At 44.4% G+C, this 19,839-nt stretch overlaps 1 protein-coding gene across 3 annotated transcripts in view; it reads left to right on the top strand.

Moving 5' to 3' along the window:
* CHN1 (chimerin 1) overlaps nt 1-19,839 on the top strand; it is a 102,913-nt gene that overhangs the window by 62,559 nt on the left and 20,515 nt on the right. For 2 of the 3 annotated variants that reach the window (XM_040603307.1, XM_040603306.1), the window contains exon 7: nt 8,514-8,591. The exons of the other annotated variant lie outside the window; for it this stretch is intronic. In XM_040603307.1, coding sequence (XP_040459241.1) covers nt 8,514-8,591 — 78 coding nt within the window. The remainder of the gene's footprint in view (nt 1-8,513; nt 8,592-19,839) is intronic. 3 annotated transcript variants of the gene reach the window in all.

The raw sequence follows: 19,839 nt of genomic DNA, 5'->3' as shown, positions 1-19,839 counted from the left end.
TTTCTTTTATATATTTTATTTTATTTTTATTTGAGGAAATCCTTATAACAGTGTGGGTCAGATGAGAAATAAACCATCACCAGTCTCTTTTGGTTTCAGATTAGTCTAACAGCCTATTTTCTCTTATGATACTTAAATTTAGTATATTAGTAACAAAAAGCATTTGCCAAAAGGGTAGTATTCATGAAGCTGCCACTTCACATTACACTTTGACCGTTATCACTCCTAGACAGCATTTAGTCTTGTGGCACTTATAAATTACTTTGAAGGTCTTTTTGGAATACAGTCTGCTTTGACACGTCACAAGTCAAGAGGCTTTTGATGGAGTGGCCCCTCCCTGCAATGAACGTCAGTCGTGCCTTGGTCACAACAGCACAGCTCCCTGCAGGCCAGCAAGGCGACACGCCATGGACAAAGGGAAGGAAAGAAAATGCAATGCTATTACCTGAAACAGAAAATGCTGACTAAATGGGAGCGAGATGGAGAAGCTGTTGAGGAGCAGCCTCTGGAGGGTTGCTTCCTTAGGCAGAGCTCCTTGCTCCATCAACTCATCCTTCCGTAGGTCTTATAGATTCAAGACAGACCTCTCTAGCCCCAATTTAGCAATGTGTGACGGTGTAATAGTTGACTTAAACTATGTGAGTAGTCCTTGCAGTCTCTCTGCTTCTGCCTTTCCCGGGGAGAGGGGCGCCTGGCACAGGCGGCTGCTTTAACTGGCTGCTTAGCTTACCACCTCCATGGCCCAGGCTCCTGGCAGGAGGAGAGGAAGATAGGGTGGACCAAAACCAAAGCTATGAAGGATGGAAGGGTGGATGGAAAGAACTGAAAGCAGAACTGTAAAGGATAGGCTTTGTCTGAAGGATTTACTGGAGGCAAATTTTGGTGTTTTGTAATGCTTCTCTCCTTGCTCATGAACTGTCCTGCCTGCTTTGCCTGGGGAACAGTGAGGCTGCCAGCCCTCTGAGGTGGGGAGGCATATCTTCTGTGCTCTGCCAGCTCTCAGTCCCCTCCTGTACTTAACAAGTTTGGCTGGAGCTGGCCCCTTTTTAATGCAGCTTGTTTTCCCAAAGAGAGAATGGGGTTGTGGTAACGAGCTGCTGCGAAGCAGCAGAGAGAATTGCTGAGGCTGATACACCAGCTTGAACTCATGGTCATGGGGAACTGCTTTCCTCACCACAGACTCAGGAGTGAAAAGACCTTGTTTCTTAGCTTTCTGGGTAGCTATTTTCATGGTGTTTGATTGGCATATCCTGCCTCAGCATCACACAGCTTGGCAGCAGCTCTGCTTTTGTCAAGCAGTCATATCTTGCCCCTTGTGAGCAAGGTCGTAGACCCCTGTCTTTAAGGAAAGGGCTGGAGCAGTGGGTTATTCTAACAGAGGCAGCTGGGCCTGTGGGGATGCTCTTCATGGGTGTCTGTAGGGAAGAGCCCTGGGGTGCTGACTGGCTCAGGAACAGAGGAAGACAAGGCCGGTGCCCTGGGAGCGGTACAGGACTGTGCTGTCTCGCCCAGAACATAACCCTGTGATGAAGCATATTATTATTTACACAGTACAAATGAAGTCATAGCCATTGCTTGTAACACCCAGCTTAGCACCATTGTTGATTGCAACCTCCACATCCCTGCCTCCGTGCATTCACAAGTGCCCACATACACCCCTGTAGTGGCATTTGTACCCATGGAGTGTGCAGGCATCCCCAGAATGAGCCCCCTTCTTCAGCGGGCACAGCAGGCCAGCTGCTGACCTCGCTAAAAGCTAAGTCACTGGATGTTAGCAAAGTCCTCCAGAACCACACCATAAGCTGAACTTGTTACTGGAGGTACTGTGAAATTTTTATTTTATTTTTGCCATGGCTAGATCCATGGCTATATACCAAAATAGTGCCCTCCAGAAGGAAAGAAATGTGTTGTGTTTGCCACTAGAAAAGTGCCCTGGTTTTGTGCCGCTATCCAGAACAGCAAATGTTGATCGTTTTTGTCTCGTCAGCTATTGAAAGAGAGGAATAGTCACAGTGGATGTTTTTTGCCAGTGTGTGGTTTCAAATTGTCATTTCCAAAGGCCCACGTCGGTAACTGCCGGGAGCAAATCTGCAACCCATCATGCCACTAGGAACAAAATACGCTGGCTGACCTAGATCCAAATCAGCTGCAGTGACGGTAGGTTATATGAGTAAAGCTACAGATAAACAGCTTTTCTGTTGGCTTCCCCTAAGGTGTCTCTGCTTTTTTGTGAGTATGCTCCCTTGGTGTGAAAACCTGGGTACTTCAGGTAAGCACATCAGTGCAAACATAAAATCTTCCCAAATAATGCTAATGGACTCTAATTGTATTGCACAATACGGTACCAAATAAACTCTCTTTTTGTGCAGTAATTTCTAGCAGCAATATTGGGCGATATTTTTTCCATAATATAAACTTTGGTTTAGATTATTATTTTTTAAATTTAACAATCGTACTTGAAACCAAGCCAACACTTTGGCTGAATTTGTTTAATTAAAGTTTTAATTAAAACATTTAAAAAAACCTTCTAAAATTCTAGATATAAAAATGTTCATTACTTGCTGTGGAAATGGCATACACTTTTATCAGAAATAAAAATTTAAAAATTTAAATAGCCATTTCTTTAGATTTTTCCATAAGTATTTCACTGGGGGAGGTGATTTGATTTAATTAGAACTCAGCCCATTTGGAAAGTTTTGTTATAAACCCCAGAACTTTCTCAGCAGTAAGTTTTCGTCATTCAACCACGTCTTAAACCCCAACTCCCCTGTAGGAAACTGTGGACTCAAAGCAGAGTTGTGTGTTGTTGCCTGAGGATCCCAGTATACTTTGGGCACTGCTGTCTGTGTGCCCGTTAAGTGTGGCTGTGTTGGAATGGCAGCAAGAGAAGTCTTGCTCTGGTGGCTGAGACTGTGTGATAGTCCTTCCCCTCCTTCCCATCCAGCTTCTGAGATGTCAGCTTTCAGGTTGAACTTTTAATAGCATTCCTACCATCCACTCACACCATGTATCTGTGGGCAGAGGCTATGCCTGGCATTAGCATTTCTGCAAGTGAAGAAAATGAAAACAGCTTTTCACCACTTTTAAATAAAAAGTAAAATTTTGGGCTCCCCTTCCCCCTCTGGAACAATTTTGTGAAAGATACGACTGGGAAAATTATATTTAGCATGGAACAAGCCTCCACCAGGAACAGCGTTGAGGAAATTGGGCTCAGTTTCACAATCTGACTGATTAGCTTTTGAAAATTGTGTACTGAGCCCATAAAATATGCTTATAAAGTGTTCAGGCAAGGAAGGATTTTCTAAGCATACACATTTGGCTATGTTAGCTATACAGTGAAACAGAACACAACAAAATATACAGCAGCTAACTGCATAACAAACCAAATATCTTGTTTCTTGAGATAGTTACAGTGGGCCATCATCTTTGATTTTTAGAAAAATGCATGCAATATAACTGTTGGTTAATATTATTATTAAAATACGTTCCTTAGAGGGAAGGGATCGTATTATATATAAAGTCTGAAACAATAATGGCATATTTAGCCATAACAACATGAAAATACCATATGAGAATGAAAAACCTGCAGTGTACTACACATGCATTCCTGAGACCGAAGAAAACATGATACTGTGTTTGAGAGAGGAGCCAGGTGGTCATGAAACTAAACACTCTGTTGTATTGGAAATGCATGTGGGCTTCAGGAGGTCTGATCAAGTCAAACCTGGGCATTTTAGGACTTGTGAGCTTAACGTGACTTCATTTTTTCTGTTTTTTTCTGGAGTAGTTTTAGTTTATTACTCAACAAATGGGAATTCATTTATCTGCTTTTTTAGAAAGATAATCTGTCCATGTTGACTGGATGAAACGTACGTAATGTGTCTTCCAGAGAGTGACTAAATGGAATTTACTGCAAGCCATGGATGACTTTAAAATCAGTTCTGTGGAGTCTTCATAATAAGACTTACTGATTGTGAGATTAGTACCAGCAAATACGCATACATTATCCAGCTAATGCTGAGAACAGATAGTTCTTAAGAAAACAGCTGTTTCTCCTGCACCCTAAAGGACTACTCCATGATGGAGTAAGGAAAGCGGAGTCCCAGTAGGACCTAGGCTGAGCCACTTTCATGGCTGAGGTTTTAGGACAAAGAAGAACATTTGAAATAGCAGGTTACAGTCTTTATATTCCTTTCCCCTCTCCCTTTAGTCCACATACAATGTAGAATCTCTAAACAGATGTCTTGGTTTAAAGGTTGTTGTGTTGCTGGGTTTGGTTTTTTAGTGTTTAAGTCACTAAAATGTACAGGACTGAGAGAATGCTCTGGTTGCATGCTCTGCTCAGATGTTGCTCAGCTGTTACTTCCAGTCGTTCCATTTTCAGTTCACCTCAATCCTGTGAAATTACATCCTTAAATTAAATTTTAAAAAGACAGCCCTGCAGTTTCCTTCCTTCTGGAGTCTGTGCAGCATATTGCTCCCTATAAGTGCAATGATTGCAAATGTCTGTCACAAACAATTAATAAAAAAATAAAATAAAGATTATACTTGGAAAAATGGAAGGTCTTCTGACCTTCCTCCCCAGATTTCTACCTCTTTTTCATCCAGTATGTAGCAGACAGTATCTAATAATTGTCCCCATTAGACAGAGTAAGTTATAAAAACACAGGCAGACTTCAGACAGAGTAAGCTATAAAGATAACTGTTGGAAAATGAAAGGGCTATGGAGAGGAGACTTTGCTGGCCGGTAGGAGCGCAGGAGCCACTGGTGGAAAGCAGGTATTGAATCAAGAGCCAGCCAAGGGTGTAAAAAGACACACAGGACCTGCAGGCTTGCAGGCTGGGAATAGAGAAAGCATAGAGCACCTGGAGCAGGAGAGCCCATCCTCGGGAGAGAACAGCTTCCTGCAGGATTTGAGTTGAACCCCCAGGTCCGTGACTTTGTTTGCTCTCAGGGATGTTGGCTCACCCCTGCCGTGACTAGGGCTACCCAAGGACAGCAGCTCGCTCTCTCTCACTTCATTATCTCACGTGCTGGTAAGCTAACAATCTGGACCTGCCCAATGTCCCACACCGTGGTCAGGAAGGTGTGTACAACAGAAGTTTCATTCTTCATATTGATTGTCAAATGAAAAGAAATGGGCCGTGTTAAGAGCACTAGCTTGCAACGCCAGATTACCAAATAGGCAGTGGCAGGAGAATGAGCATCTATATTGTAGGATGTCATCTGAATGTAGTTGTATGAGGTTTAATTACAACACTACTTTATGTTGGGGCAATATATTAAGAAATAGATACTTGTTATCTATTTTTCATAATTTTTCGGTTGCTAGCCTTATGGCTTGCTTTCACTCTAGGTTTCTGGTGTGCACAACCATTGTGCATATAGCATGTGTGAAGGGCTGTAAGTGTAGGTGAGCCTGCTGTATTCCTGTATTTGTAAACAGCAGAAAATGCTTTACACTGAACAATGGGAAGCTGATTTATGTAAAACCAACAAGCGGTCTGAGATTACTGTAACAAAATAACGTTAGAATTAAAATTCATAATCTTATAACTGCTTTACAGATTATAATGCTTTTTCATAATTACAGCGATGAGATAGGACCTTTCCCTGTTGGGTAGTTTTGCTTACCTTTTCATTGGCATTTTTAAGATTTAATTTTCTGGGATCCAGAGATCAGTTTCTACTAATGTGACTCTAAAGTGCCATTGAAAATAAATCAGTTCTTCAGAATTAGGAAAAAGAGAAGCTAACAATTAAGGGATAAGTAACTCAAAAACCAAATAGGTGCTCTACCAACGATTGAAAGGAAAAGTCAGAATGCTTTATCTTGCCTCTTAAGTGGAATTATACAAAATTATAAAGGTTGAGTCTGATAGTAAATGTAGTCTTGAAAATCACTGGGTTATTTATTTCCAACAGATTCAATGTTCAAATATTTTATTTTCTAATATGAAGTTTTGGCGATTTATTTTTTCCCTTTAATAAGAAGGATCCTGGTTTCCAAGGAAGCTGTAACAAAACTGTGTTTCCAGATCTCCACAATTTGCTTCCTGAGCCAATTGTCACTCAAAGCTGTTGGGAGAGGGTGACTCCTCTGGGGCAGGTTTAAGTCCACCTTGTTCCATGAGGACTTTTACCTGATGTAGTTCTTGGGAATGAAACCGTGAAGTGGCTTTAGCTAGAAAGAAAGGAGAGAATGAGCTCAAAGGCCTGTCCGCTTCCTCCTCCCAAGTCCCTACTTTTTCTCACACTTCACATAGATGAGGTGGTCAGATTTTGCCACTCTTACTCCTCACCTCATTTTTCTTCAACTCCTGTAGTGGTGCAGTGTTACACTTAGGAGGATGTGCAGAAAGACACAAGGGGCATTTATTCACCTGCAGCAGAAATGAATGGTTAAAAGCAAGACAGGCAGACTGAGGTAGCCGTTGGAAAAGTTATTTCTCAATAGGATCAACCAGCCTCCTGTTTGTATTGAAAGTGGGAACTGAGCCAGCTACTCCTAAGACCCCTGGATGAGCCACTAAAGCCTGACAGCTTCATCCTGTGTGATCTTTAGCCAGTGTTTCGGTTATTAGCTATTAACTTGCATTTCAGATTAGCGGTTGGTGAGACACATATGTTGATCCTTAATCTCTGCAACCTGACCCTATGCTGAAACTCAGCAGATTTCTAAAACTGGTAGAGAAGATCCTGGTGGCCATGCAAGCAAACAGAGGAGGGGCTCACGGAGAGCATTACCCTCAGCTACATCGGCAGGGTTGAGCTAAACTGTAATGCTGGGATCCACTGCAAAACACATACCGATTCCACCCAGAAGCCTGTGTGACAAACTGTGCTTGTCTTTGGTTGTTACTGAGTCATGAGAGATAAAAATACCTTTGCTGCAGAAGGCGAGAGCAGTTGTGGTGTTGCAGCTTGTGGCAAGGGAAGGGGGAGCTGCGCTGTGGCTAGCAGCACAGGCAGGAGGAAGGGTCCTCTTGCACCCTGGGTGTCGGGCTGGGGGTCAGCCCCATGGCGTAAATCACTGCCATAGCTAGTCAGAGCAAAGGTCTGATTTTGCTGTCTCTGACAAAGGCTGTTCACTGATGCCTGGAGAGCACTGCAACAAAAAGGGCAGGAGCTGAGCGGCCATGGTGGTGTCCCCTCCCGGCTGTCAGTGTGCAGCTGAAGGAGAGCCTCCCAGAGTGGGGCTGCCCTGGCAGTTGGGAGCCTGTTGTGGCAGTGGGTTCAAGGCGGTAATGGTTGTGTGAAGTAGTGCTTCGCCTGGTTTGGGGGGTGGCTAGCGAGGGCCACTTCGTCGTCGCTGGCACCCATCCAAACTGGGGCTTTCAGCCCTATTTGAGGCCACGGATCATTCACCTTCTGTTAACCTTGGTGAGTTCCTAAAGAGAGGCACCACAGCGATCGGTGTTGAGGTCGGGGTGGTGCAACGAACGGCGGGCGGCATGTGTGTTCGCATCCCTACTGGAAGAGGCTGTTACGTGATGTGAGTTTGACGAGCCCCCTTTTACACGACAGGCATTGAAAAATGTCACCTTCAGGGCAGAGCGATGAGCACCAACTCAGTCGCGTTAACTGCTCCCAGCCTTGCCGTACCCGCCGGTGCCCGACCCGAGCGGCTCCCAGCCGTACCCCCCGGTGCCCGACTCGTGCCAGACGGGGCGGGGGGCCGGGAGCGCCGCTTTCTGCCGCGGCCCCTGAGGCTGCCGCTCACCGCGCCCACCCGCGGATGCCCAGGCTCGCCCCGCACCCCCAAAGGGCGCCGAGGTGCCATTTCGTGCCGGCGCCTGAGCCGCCCCCGCCCGCAGCCCTCCCGCGGCCGCCTCCCCCGGGCCCAGCCGCGCTGCCCGCCCCGCCGGGGCTGCGCTGGCCGCGGCCGCCCCCGCCCGGCCCCCGCCCGGCCCCCGCCCGGCCCCCGCCCGGCCCCCGCCCGGCCCCCGCCCGGCCCCCGCCCGGCCCCCGCCCCGGGGGCGGTGCCGCCTCGCCCCGCGCCGCGCAGCCTCGCCCCCCGAGGCGGGCAGGGGAGGGAAGAGGGCGCCGGTCGCCGCCGCCGGCCGCCGATGGAGGGAGCGGCTGCGGGCTGCCCCCTCCCGCCGCTGGCTGCCGTTCGCGCCCGCCGGCAGGCCCGAGCCCCCGCGCCCCGCACCGAGGGCGGCCCGCCCCGCCGGGCCAGCCGCGCCGAGCGCCAGTGCCCCGCCATGGCCGCGCCGGCCGCCCCGGCCGCTTAGTGCCCGAAATGGTCCTTCTGGGTGTCTGGAAGCGGGTGTGATCTAGGCAGGGCGCGGGTCGGGCCGGGGGGCCGCTGCTCCTCCTCCCCGTCAGCTCCAGCATGCCGTCCAAGGAGTCCTGCTCGGGGCACAGAGCGAGCAGGGCGGCGGTGCGCGGCGCCAAGCGGGAGAGCCGCCAGCAAGATCTGTTGATAGCAGCCTTGGGGATGAAACTGGGTACTCGGAAGTCACCTGTGACGATCTGGCAACCTCTTAAACTCTTTGCTTATTCACAGTTGACATCGCTTGTCAGAAGAGCAACGCTGAAAGAAAATGAACACATTCCAAAATACGAGAAGATTCATAACTTCAAGGTAAGAAATTGTGCTGCTGCTTTCTCTTGCAGGCACGGGGGCTGGAGGTTTTATTTCAAAGTGGTCCAGTAGTGCAAGGAGGGAATATATATGCCGGCTGTGACTTTCTGGGAACTTAAACGCTTGCCTAAATCTCACTGCCAGTTAAAGCAGTTGGACATCTTTAGAACATATAAGCAGAAGAACAAGGATTTTGTTGGTGGCTGCATGTGTGCATGTGTTTGTTCCAGTAGTATCTGCCGCATCAAGATTCGCTCTTTTATTCAGTGTTGCTTTATAGGAGAGGGATGCTAAAGGTGGGAAAAACTGGCAAAGTTTTCTTTCCATCCAAATGAACGTAGTTCCATCTTACTTATGATGACATGATGCTGGAAAATCTTTTAGATCTGTGGTTAGAGGATTAAATTGATCTTATCTCGGTTGGTCGCTGATGAATAGCTTTGGAGGTAAGAGGCATGTTCTCCTGCATCTGGATGGAGCAGATGGTCTGCATTTCCTTTCGTTTCTGGCTTTTCTCCTGTGTTAATGAATCGAGTGTGTTGAAAGCAGCATGGCTTATACAGTGGGGCTGTTGGAGCTGCTGGCATTAGCAACTACCTGGTGTTTTAATAAAATGTACTTCTCTATAGCTTCTAATTATTCGTTTCATTATTTAAAATAAACAATGCTCTTTGGTAACAGAGACACATGTCAGTATGGCATAAGCATGTTTTGTGCCTGTATCTATCATAAGTGTCCAGTAAGGATTTAGTAATTTAACCTTCTGGCAGTCAAATGCAGTGCATAATAGGCAGTCATCATCTGTAGGACTAAGTGAGTTGACGTGATACTGAACTCCTGTAGATGACAGTACAGACTTCACGTATAGTACCCAAAGCCCAGATTTTATCTTTAATACATGTTCTTTTCCCCCATATAGATTTTGCTTTTATTTATTTTAGGAGAAGGGGAAATTGTTAATACAATACAGTCATGTGGTGACAAGCATCTGTTAATTGTCTCTTATTTTCAGTTTTGATTTCCATCACATTTGTGTGCATGTGTGATGTGATACACGCATGCAGATATGTATATTCACCTGTCGTCCACTGGATCTTATTTAAACCAACTTCTGGCTTTTGAGTTCAGATAATCACTAAAATTGGGAACTTTCTATTGTCAGGATGTTTTGTTTGACTTGAGTTCTTCAATAAAGCACAAATTTGAAAATCATGTACAAAATGTTACATTAAAAAGTGTTTAATATGAGCGCTTGGCATAAAACAGTCCTACCAGCTATTGGCTAAACATAGAGCATTTTTTCACAGGCTCTTGAGGTGTCGTAGAGATCTGAAATATCTTGCAACTTTAATTTGTTCCTTAGGGTTCGAAGAGAATTCTTGCATATGCCAATTTTTTCATGTATTACAGTGTATGTAGGATAATACATATTTAACTTTGTGCACATCTGTATTCCTTAGTTGCTTTCTTTTAACCGCGTGAGACACATCTGTTTTGAAAATAATCTGATAATCTAATTTTCATTTGTTTGGGTTAGTTTATTTGGTTTTGTTCCAGAAACTGTTTCTGGAAAGTTTGGAAGCTGTGAATTTAACAGTCTTTTTTCAAAACCAAACTGTGTGTCTGATCCAAGGTCATAGCTACAGCACAAACTTTCCACACAGATTGTTTTCTTTATAACAGTTGTACTGTAGTTCCTGTATACATGCAGTTACCAGAAGAATCTACCTTGAGAAGTAATGCTTTTCTCAAGTCAGTGAAAGGGAGTCACCTTATACAGATTATTTTTGCTACAAAAAAGAAGGGAACAAACCCCTTACCCCTTCCAGGGTGTGCAGCAGCCAGCCTACCCGCTGAAGGAATGCTGCTGGCGTTGATGAGCTCTAAATGTGGCCACTGTCCCATTTGTAAAAAAAATAACCATAAGCCTTTCGTAATTATTGTGTATTGGATCTGAAATGATTGGGCATCGTTAGCTTGTGCACTTCTCTCCTTTATCATTCCTTGCATCTGTCAAATTTTTCTTTTCAGATGTATAAACATCATCATTTAAAATGACTGCAAAAGTCTCCTAGGTTGCCTGCCAAGCAGCAAATGTGCCACCCGTGTGGGAAGGAAGGAAATGTCAGGCCCAGAGTCTTGAACCTAGACTTTTGAAACAAAACGAGAAAAAACAACCCAGAAATGAAATATATTTATATGGTTCAGCCAACCAACAGTGACTGCTGGCCCCAGAGGCTCCACCAGCAAAAAGGAGGACACACACTGCTTTGTACTTCTGCAGCTAATCTTGTCTTCGTTATGCAGGCATGAGGCAACAGACAGGGGCCCTAACCCTTTGATCAGTCACATCGCTAGTCGTAGAAGTGAAGGGGTTTCAGAAATCCTTTTATACTGGAAATGCTGTAACATCCCAGCAGAGGGAGGAGAAGTGGAGAATCATTAATGCACAGCAACTAGCACCGTTGTCTTGGAGAAGGGAAGAGACAACAGCAGCCCCTCCAGAGGCAGGCTGGGGTTAGCAGATGCCTGAGAGGCTTGGCCACAGGTTGGGAGACATCAATTCTCCATCTGGCCCTGCACCTCCTGGCCCTGTGGGATGGGTGGGTGAGGATGCAGATGGAGTTTGAACCCTCTGACTGTTGCCTCCAGCAAAGCTCAGGTAGAGGAACACAGGGCAGAGGAGCAGTGTAGCGGTGGTCCTCACAGGAGTGCAGGTGCCTAGGGATGGGGTGAACACCAACGCTGCTTTTAACTCTGAAATCATCAAGAGGTTTCCTGAATAAATGTGTTAACCTGTGTTTTGTTCTGAGGGTTATTTGAAAGAACAGCATAAAGACAGTTTTGCTAGGAGTGCTGACACGGCTGGGTTTTTGAAAGGTTTTAATCTTACTTAAATCTGCTGGAATGTGAGTTGTCTCCTGCCTGACATGAGAAGGCTGGCTAGCTGGGGTGATGGGGAGCTCTGCCGGCAGAGCTGGCCCATAATGTTCTATGGGTCCATAACGGGGGAGGTCTGGTCTCTTGTGAGCACATCTCGAGTGCAAATACAGAGTGGCTGAATTCTCTTAAATTAATCTTCACAAGCAAAGAAAGGGATGATGATTTATAAATGTCGGATCAGACTGAGTTTTTAATGCATGTTCCTCAGGGTGAAAGCTAGGTATTAAAAATACTTTATTTTTTTAAGTGTATTTGGGCTTTTTCTTATTTAGAAAAAGTTTTCAACTAATATTTCTGTGTTGACTATAAATCTATATAAAAGATTAATTTTTTTATTAATTCAAACGTATCAGCTAAAAGAGATCTGCATTGTTTGGCACCATTTTATTTGGCTCTAATTGACTAATGGGATTTGAAGGTGAGCTAGGAGCGAGAGTGTGACTTGATTGGATCTGTCTATTTGCATATTTGATTTCTTTTCCTTTCCCTCTGTATACTCTGCTTTTCTGAAATCCAGCACACTGAATGACGTCTCTTGTAAAATGAATCATCAGTCCAAATCAGGGTATTCACTTCACCATCCTCAAAATTTTAGTCCTACCTTTCTTCACAGAAATGCTTTTCCTCTCTTTTAGTTTCTTACCCATTTGGGGGAATAAATCTCCCCATGCTCCCGGGTACACACGTATCTGTAGGGACACATGTGCTTGGTGGATATCAAGTTCATTCTTCCACCCAGTGTAGATGAACAATAGCATCTTCTATTTGGAAGCTGTGAGAGATCTGTGGGGTGCTCTGAAGTGCTGACAAGGAGCGTAGCTGAAGCTATTGGTTTTATTTTTTTACAAAAAGAAGCTTTATCATAGGGGAAAGTTCTGTAACATTTCATAGAAGTAGACAGAGTAGATTTATACAGAATCGTTCCCATAAATGTATTCTCCAGGTGGACTCTACCAATAAGAATGCTTTTTTTCTGGCCCTTATAAATATCCCATTTGCTTATCTGGTCCCCAAAATGCAGTAACTGTGACAGGTTATAACTTAAAATATGATGTCCTACCTTGCTGATACCTGATCCATTCAATAATTTTAAGGGGAGGAAGCATCTCCTGGGCAGGCAGGTGAAGGAGGAGCTTCAGGCAGCAGCAGGAACCTCACATTTGAGGGGGAGAGTGGCCTGTGTCAAGGTGCCTGTGAATTGAAACGTTCCGGGTTGGTTATGGAGAGGAAGACAGGGGGCGGGGGGAGCTTTGGGTTGGGACGTGTGAGGTGGGCTTTAGGCCAAAGGACTTGCACAGCAGGGGAATCCAAGTTGGGTTTAAGGTTACCCCGTCGTCTCTCTCTGGTGAGGCAGTTTTTATTAGGGTACTGAATATACAGGATGCCCCTGGCTCAGTCTTCTGGACTTTCCCTTTCTGCATCTCCCACCTCTCTGTCTCACCCCTTTCATTCCATAGATTGCTCTTAAAAAAAAAATAAAAATAAATAAATACACCTAATGAGGTACCTTCTGCCCTGAGTCCATCCCCAGCTGACATGGAACATCATCTGCACCTCCTCCCCACCTGGTGCTGTGCTTTGGGCACTCACTCCTTTGCCTGCTGTTGTGTGGGGATGGAAAAACCATTAGAACTATGCTTGAAAAATGTTAGTGGCAAGGAGGGCAGTCATGGAAGAGGAGTGTTAGCTGGGAGTTATGGGATGTTATCTTAAAAGGAGGAGGAAAGGGAAAATCAGAGATTAACAGCAAGAAATCTCCTGGGTAGTGAAACGTGTTAGTCAGTGCAATAACCTCCTCATCACTTGGCAAATTTAAAATAAGCCTGGAAAAACACCTCAAAGGTCTTCACTCCCCTCCAGCTTTTGTGACTCATGGGCCCTGGGGGGAATGCTTAGTTCCCTTGGCTGGTTATAGGTATTCCTTCAGACACCTCTGGCTCCTGGTGCCTTGAGCCAGCGGAGTGCTCTGCAGGTGTTTTGTAACTGCAATAGTCCGAGGCATAAAACCACTCTTCTGCCTGGATTAGTGCTGTGGTGCTTCACTGAAGCAAGAAGGTGTCCGTGCCTATCAGAGCTGGACTGAAATCTGTGTTTCTGTGCATCATTTTCCCAAGGATATTGTCTCATTTCTCACTTGCTCTTCACAAAATAGGTATGTCTCCAGAAGACTGTTTTTGTTTTCACCATCTTGCTGTGTAGTATTTGGTATTGTCATGCTGTTTCTTAGTCACTATCTTACTAATGCCTGAGATGGCATAGTCAATTAATTGTAATAAGTAACAGTTGCAAGGCTGCTTGGTGAATCTCTGACCATTCAGAACGTAATTCCCTTTCAAGCCAACATTTCTGCCAGAGAGGAGAGATGTTTTTCCATGGTTACTTAAGCAGAGTCAGCAGAGATGCTGATGAGTCTTGTTTGTTGAGATTCCTCATCTCCCTCCTCAACTGAAGCAGCGTCCTGGCTTTCCCTTTGAGGGTGACCCATTTGAAAGGCTGGGTGGGGAGTTCCGGAGCAGGGACAGAAGTACCTGGGGGTAGAATATAGCTTTCAATGTGTGCAAAAAGTGAGGTCTCAAGTGAGGACCAGTCTCTACTGGAAAGGCTTTGCTGTTACAGACAGACTCAAGCATCACTTTAATGGAGAGACTGCTGATTTTAACAAGGGTTACTCTGCCGGCAAAATCTGTACTGCTTCTTTGAAACAAATAAGCTAACCTGGCCCTGGCCCAGATTTCACTGGTGTAATTGCATCTGTGCTAGGTGCTTTGCTAGTGTAAAAAGTCATAGCAAATCACTTCCATGCCAAATCTTACTATTCTAACAAGCTGCTCAGCAAAGCCATGCCTAAACACTGAGAAACGGGGAGATGGAAAGTGCAGAAGAAATGCTGCAGAAGAAGAAAAGACCAGAAACCATAACAAACTCTTACTATATTAAGCAGAGCCATTTTACTGTGACTTCTAACATGAACTCATTTCTATTTCTGATCTTCTGAAAACTGGGGCAGAAGCCGATTTAGGGTAAATTGGTCTAGCTCCACTGAGAAGAGGATGCTGATTTTTTTATATTTTTCTTTTTTGTTAGGTATGGACCTGGCACTGAACATATTTTCAAAACATCTTTAAGTGAGTCACTGCACTCAAATGAATATTCAGAAAGAGCTGGGTACCTCTAGCACAGTCCCTGGAGAGAGTCTCTGCACGTTTTCACAGATAAGAAAACCTCAGGAAATTTGATGTTTCTTCTGGAATCCTAGTACTTGAGGGAAAAAACTGTTCAAAGGCAGGGAGAATAGCTGGAGAACAAAACTGGAGGAAAAACTTAGACAAAACTTCTGAGAAGACCTCATCAGCTCAATGTTGTTGCTTCTGAAACTCATAATGTATTATAAGAAACAGTTCTAGCCAGAAAAGCTTTTAGGTGTTGATGGATTTTAGTCTCCTAAGGTATTTATTTAATGTAACTTTTACTTTTTTACTTTTTTGGGAAAGCCAGGGCTCTGCCAAAGCAGATTCCAAATAGCACAATATTATTTAACCCTTTCTGGTTTCTTAGTGCTAGTCCCTGCATTCAAGTTTTGCCTCTGTTGAAAACAAAACCAACCAAACAAGCAACCTTTTTTTTTTTTTTTTTTCTAAATCCTTCATTTATTTAAGCTGTAATTCCTTCCCACCACACTAGTGGTTTTATTAGTCCACAGATGTGGATCCTGTGAGTTGTCCATGGGCACAGCCCCAGGAGCAGACCAGTTCATGTCTGTGGTGAAGTGCTCTGCTGGGGAGGACTGGGAGCTTGCCTCAAGAAGCACATAGTGCATGCTCTCTCATCATCAAGAACTCTTCCTCCAAATTAGCCTTCGCATCACTGCAAAAACATTTCTTTAGTAATCTCTTAGGGTTTTGTATTCTATTTACATCATTACATATAGTGCATATGGTATGCATATATATACAGTTTTAATTCTAAGGATTTTATTCAAGTTTCACCTCTAGTTCCACAATTTTTTGCATAGACACAGGTATCTAACTTGGGCCTGGAATAAAATGAGCTATGTTCCAGTTTCCAGATACCAATTTAAAGAGAATCTACTATTCCATCCTGAAAGAAGGGTGGCCATTTTCATTGAATTTTCAAGCAGAAAAAGACACCAACATGCTATTTTCCAGTTTTTCGCTTTGGCTCTTCTAGAGCATGACCTAACCACAGTTTCCAGTTGTTCCCATCTCTGCTGACATGATCAGTGCAAACCAGAGAATAAACAAGACATGTCAGTGCTTCAGGCTCCAAGTGGGTGAGGACCTGGAGGGAGGTTTGCCCACTCAACGTGCGTGTTGGTGTACCCGCTGGCGATAACGATGCTGTTCATACTCCACGCTCTGAACGCTGCAGCGTTCAGCCAGCATCTCTCCTCTCCGGCACTGCTGGGCAGAGTGGCTGCACGATCCCGGGCTGGGTCCCCACAGTTAATACCCCTCTGCTCCAGGCAAAATCAGCTCTGGTTTTGGAGAAGGTATGTTCCAATGGTCTCAGTTACTTTCATTTCTGTTACATCTTTGGATGAAAGCAATTATCGTGCAGATATAGATCTGCTGTGTGGGTTGTCATGGCAGTCTTTTCACTTCTCAGATTACTCAGCAGCAGCAATATTTGCCTCACAGGAGGAGTATCATGTGCTGGCATACTGGGAGCGCTGGAGACCCTTGTTTTAGAGGCGCTGTCTAATCTTCATAATATATGCAAGGATTAAATTGAAGCATTGCCCAAACAGATAGTTGAGTCGATTGACCTTCTCGCTGATATCTCTCTTGTACCTTGCACAGCCAGGCAATCTGTGCCCGGGCCAGGAATGGATGAAAAGGGCATGCCTGTTGGGTGCAAACACGGGTACGTTCAGTGACTGATAAAAATCAGCTGCGACAGGGAAGACAGACATTAATAATACAGGCTGAGTTCATTGTTTTAATTGGGACTTATGATGCCTCCCATATCCAATTAAAAGCTTGGTGGAGTCCCAACAGGCAGAATTCAGTTGATGAAATTGCACATCAGCTAGAACCACTGAGCTGACAGCCTTCATCAGCAGTGTCCCATCGTCCTTGGAAATTTGTCTGAAAGACAGTGTAGCCAGCAGAACTGTACCTTCAGAGCATCGTGTGGGACAAATGCTTGGGTGTTTGCCATTTATTCAGTCCTTGGTCAGCTTGGTCTCCTCTCCGAGTGCCAACACAGCTTTTTACTCAGAGTGTAGGACTCTGGGAGCCCGAGAGGGTAGGTCAACAATGTTGTTTTTCACCCTTTTTCAAGTTGATGCATTTCACCCCAACACAGAGAGTAATGCCTGGATTTTCCAAAACCTGTTATTCTCACCGGCAGTTCAGTGGGGAGGGCTGTGGAAGAGGTACTCTGTGTGCAGCAGGGTCCTGATGGAGCGGGCATTCAGAAGGAGCATGGCAGCAGCCTCTCAACAAAGGAAGGGTATTTTGTATACTGTCACAAAGACTTCAGCTTTCTGTGTTTGGTGTTGATTTTGCATAACCATAGTTTGTCAGATCCAGCCCTGCTTTCTGCCCAGCAGCAGCTTTGCTAAAGCTCTTCTGATCATCGTGTTCTCTCATACTGCGTTTGCACAGCACTTTGCTGGTATTTCCTCATTCCCTTCCTCCCTGCCTTGACAAGGGATATGTTGTAAGCTCCCAGTTAAGAATACTAATTATCTGCTGCCTCATTCTTGGTTTTCAGATAGCAATCAAGGCTAGCTGAACAACTACCTAGGAAAAAATACCAAAAGTGTAAAAAATAAGTGTGGTTTGAAGGTACATGGGTAACTAACTTCAACAGTGACCTTTATAGAGCCTGAGAAATAATGGTGAGAGATCTGCTTGAAGAATTTCACAGCTTGTGGTATAATCTGTTGTCAGAGCCTCCGGGTTGTTTTTTATTTGCTTCTCCTAAAACTTTGTCTCTTTTTCTAAGAAATAATTTAATTAAATGCAAACCAGAAATAAATTAAATTCCATAACACTTATTAACCTCAGGAGTTAAGCTATTTTGCCCTGTGGATAAGAAAATGCCTTCAAGCCTAAGCAAAAAAACTGTCCTCCTATGTAAGGTCACAGTAATTAAATGTTTATTGTACCTTGCTGATGTTGCAGGAGAGTTCGAAATAGAAATGTCTAGTTGTAAGCTCAACATCAGGCTCTCCTCTTACCTCAGACTTGCAGGACAGCTTAGTAATTTTTAGGATTTAACCTTAGGATAAAATCCTAAGATTTTATCTAGGTTTTGAAGCAGATATTTTCCTTTAAGATCACCTAGATTTTTCTTTTAAATTTATTATTTCCCCTGGAATTTTACAAACTGAGATTAAAGCCAGTTTCTCTTGCTCTCCCACTCACCCATTTTCCACATTCTTACAAAATCACTCGCAGTTGAAGCCTTATGGAAAGAGAGAGAAAAAGATGTTTTGGGCGGGAGTGAGAATGGAAGGATTGGGAGATATAAAGCCACAGTTGGCAATCCTGCTCTTTCACATTTTATAAGACAGTAAAATCTGCATATGGCAGATGCTCTTTTTATAAGGGGAAAGAATCCCCTTGTAATTTAAGTCAGGATCTCTGGGACTCTGCTGGGTGTGTTTTTAGAAATTTTTCTGGAAAGCTTGCGGCAGTTCTGAAAACAAGCAGGTCGCTTGGCAGATTTTTAGAATGGGGAATTAAATATAAAAATCAGAATGCTGTATTAAACAATGTCATGTAATAAATGCAGTATTTGCAGGTGTTGGCGCTTGAACTAGCAAAGGGATGCAAACGTGTTTCTTTTTAGCATGCTGCCAGGCCCCACTCTGCAGGATGAAACAGGATTAGAGGCTGTTCCGACCTCAGAAGACCAATTTTCTGCTATTTTCTGGCATCACTTACTGTGTCTGATTTAATTTCCAGAGATGGTGTGTATTCAGACCAGCACAGGGTTAGACGTCCAGTTCCGCTCCGTGGTAGTGGCAAGATTAACGCTCCAGCACCACTGAGCTCTGGGAGAAGACAGCACCGCTTGGAAACCCCACAGGAGGCTTCAGAGCTGATCCTGCAGGGTTGGGTACACCGGGGACGGAAAGACGTTACGGCCTTTGAGCCTCCTAGTTCTGTGGCAATATTAACCTCCCGATGGCATGTCCGATAATGGGCAGAGCAAGGTAGAGCATTGTGGAACATAGAAAAACCTCTCCTCACCTTGTAGTTTGTTTTGAGTTTGCAATCAGAATAGCGGGTAAGAAACAGTAATTTGGATGCAGCAGTGTAAAGCTGAGCAAACTCTGGATAAATCTTCTAACGGAGCACTTTATTTCTTAGTTGATGATACGGAAAGGCATTTCAGTATTCGGATGAAGCCTGGATGCATGGGATGAGAGAATGATGCTAATGATGCTGAGACAATGATCCTGAAGGGCAAAGTCAGTCTTGGCCTTGTGAAGGGTGACCAATACATGCAGTGTTGCTAGGGAAGAGGAAAATCTATTCTGTCCTTGTCATTTTTAAGTTGATGATGAGTCATGTAAACTTCTCTGATGAGCGAGCTGAGAGCCAGGATAACGTCAGGAGAACTGGCTGTAGTGGAAAGGTTGGGGGTTTTCTTGTGTCTAGATGAATAATAGTTATTGGAAACATAAGAGAAACTGGGGTCATTAAAAAAAAATCATCGTAATAAGATAAAAATAAAAATGAAGGGAGGCAAAAGGTTGGAATGGCAGATATGGGATGTGGCAGACCCTGCAGAATAGTTCCTAGGGAGAGTCAGGAGGAGGTGGAAACATGCGGAGCAAGATACTAAGAAGGAGGGATGTTCACCGCTGAAACAACAGCCAGTTAGAGATTGAGCAGCTGAGGTTTGGTGAGTATCAGTGCTGGAGGTGCCTCTGGAGAGGGCAGGATAGGACCCCAGCACCCAGGGAAAGAATTAGACATGCTTCAGCAAATGGCATGTTCAGCGAATTTGATGCATTGAAATCAGCAAGCAGAGAGGCACAGGATAGTATTGTTCTTTTTATTTAGCAAGAAATATGAATATGTCAGATTTTGTTCTTGTTCTGCCTAAAGAAAGAAGTTAAAATGCCAGCATTTCAAGGAACAAGACAAAATTCCCCCCTCCTGTACAATCAGAAATACTAAGAAACAAACAAACCAACCCACCAAAAAAAACCCCAAAACCAAAAAAAAACCCAACCCTCTTAAAAAACTAAAAAGAATTCTGAAAAAAAAAAAAAAAGATTATTTATTGCTCAAACTTTTGACCTGTCACTTTTGTTTCAATT

This window comes from Falco naumanni, chromosome 8 (genome assembly GCF_017639655.2).
Source record: "Falco naumanni isolate bFalNau1 chromosome 8, bFalNau1.pat, whole genome shotgun sequence".
In the NCBI taxonomy this organism is placed as follows: Eukaryota; Metazoa; Chordata; class Aves; order Falconiformes; family Falconidae; genus Falco; species Falco naumanni.
Note: the sequence above shows the minus strand (reverse complement) of the source record. Positions and strands in the feature narration are given on the sequence as shown.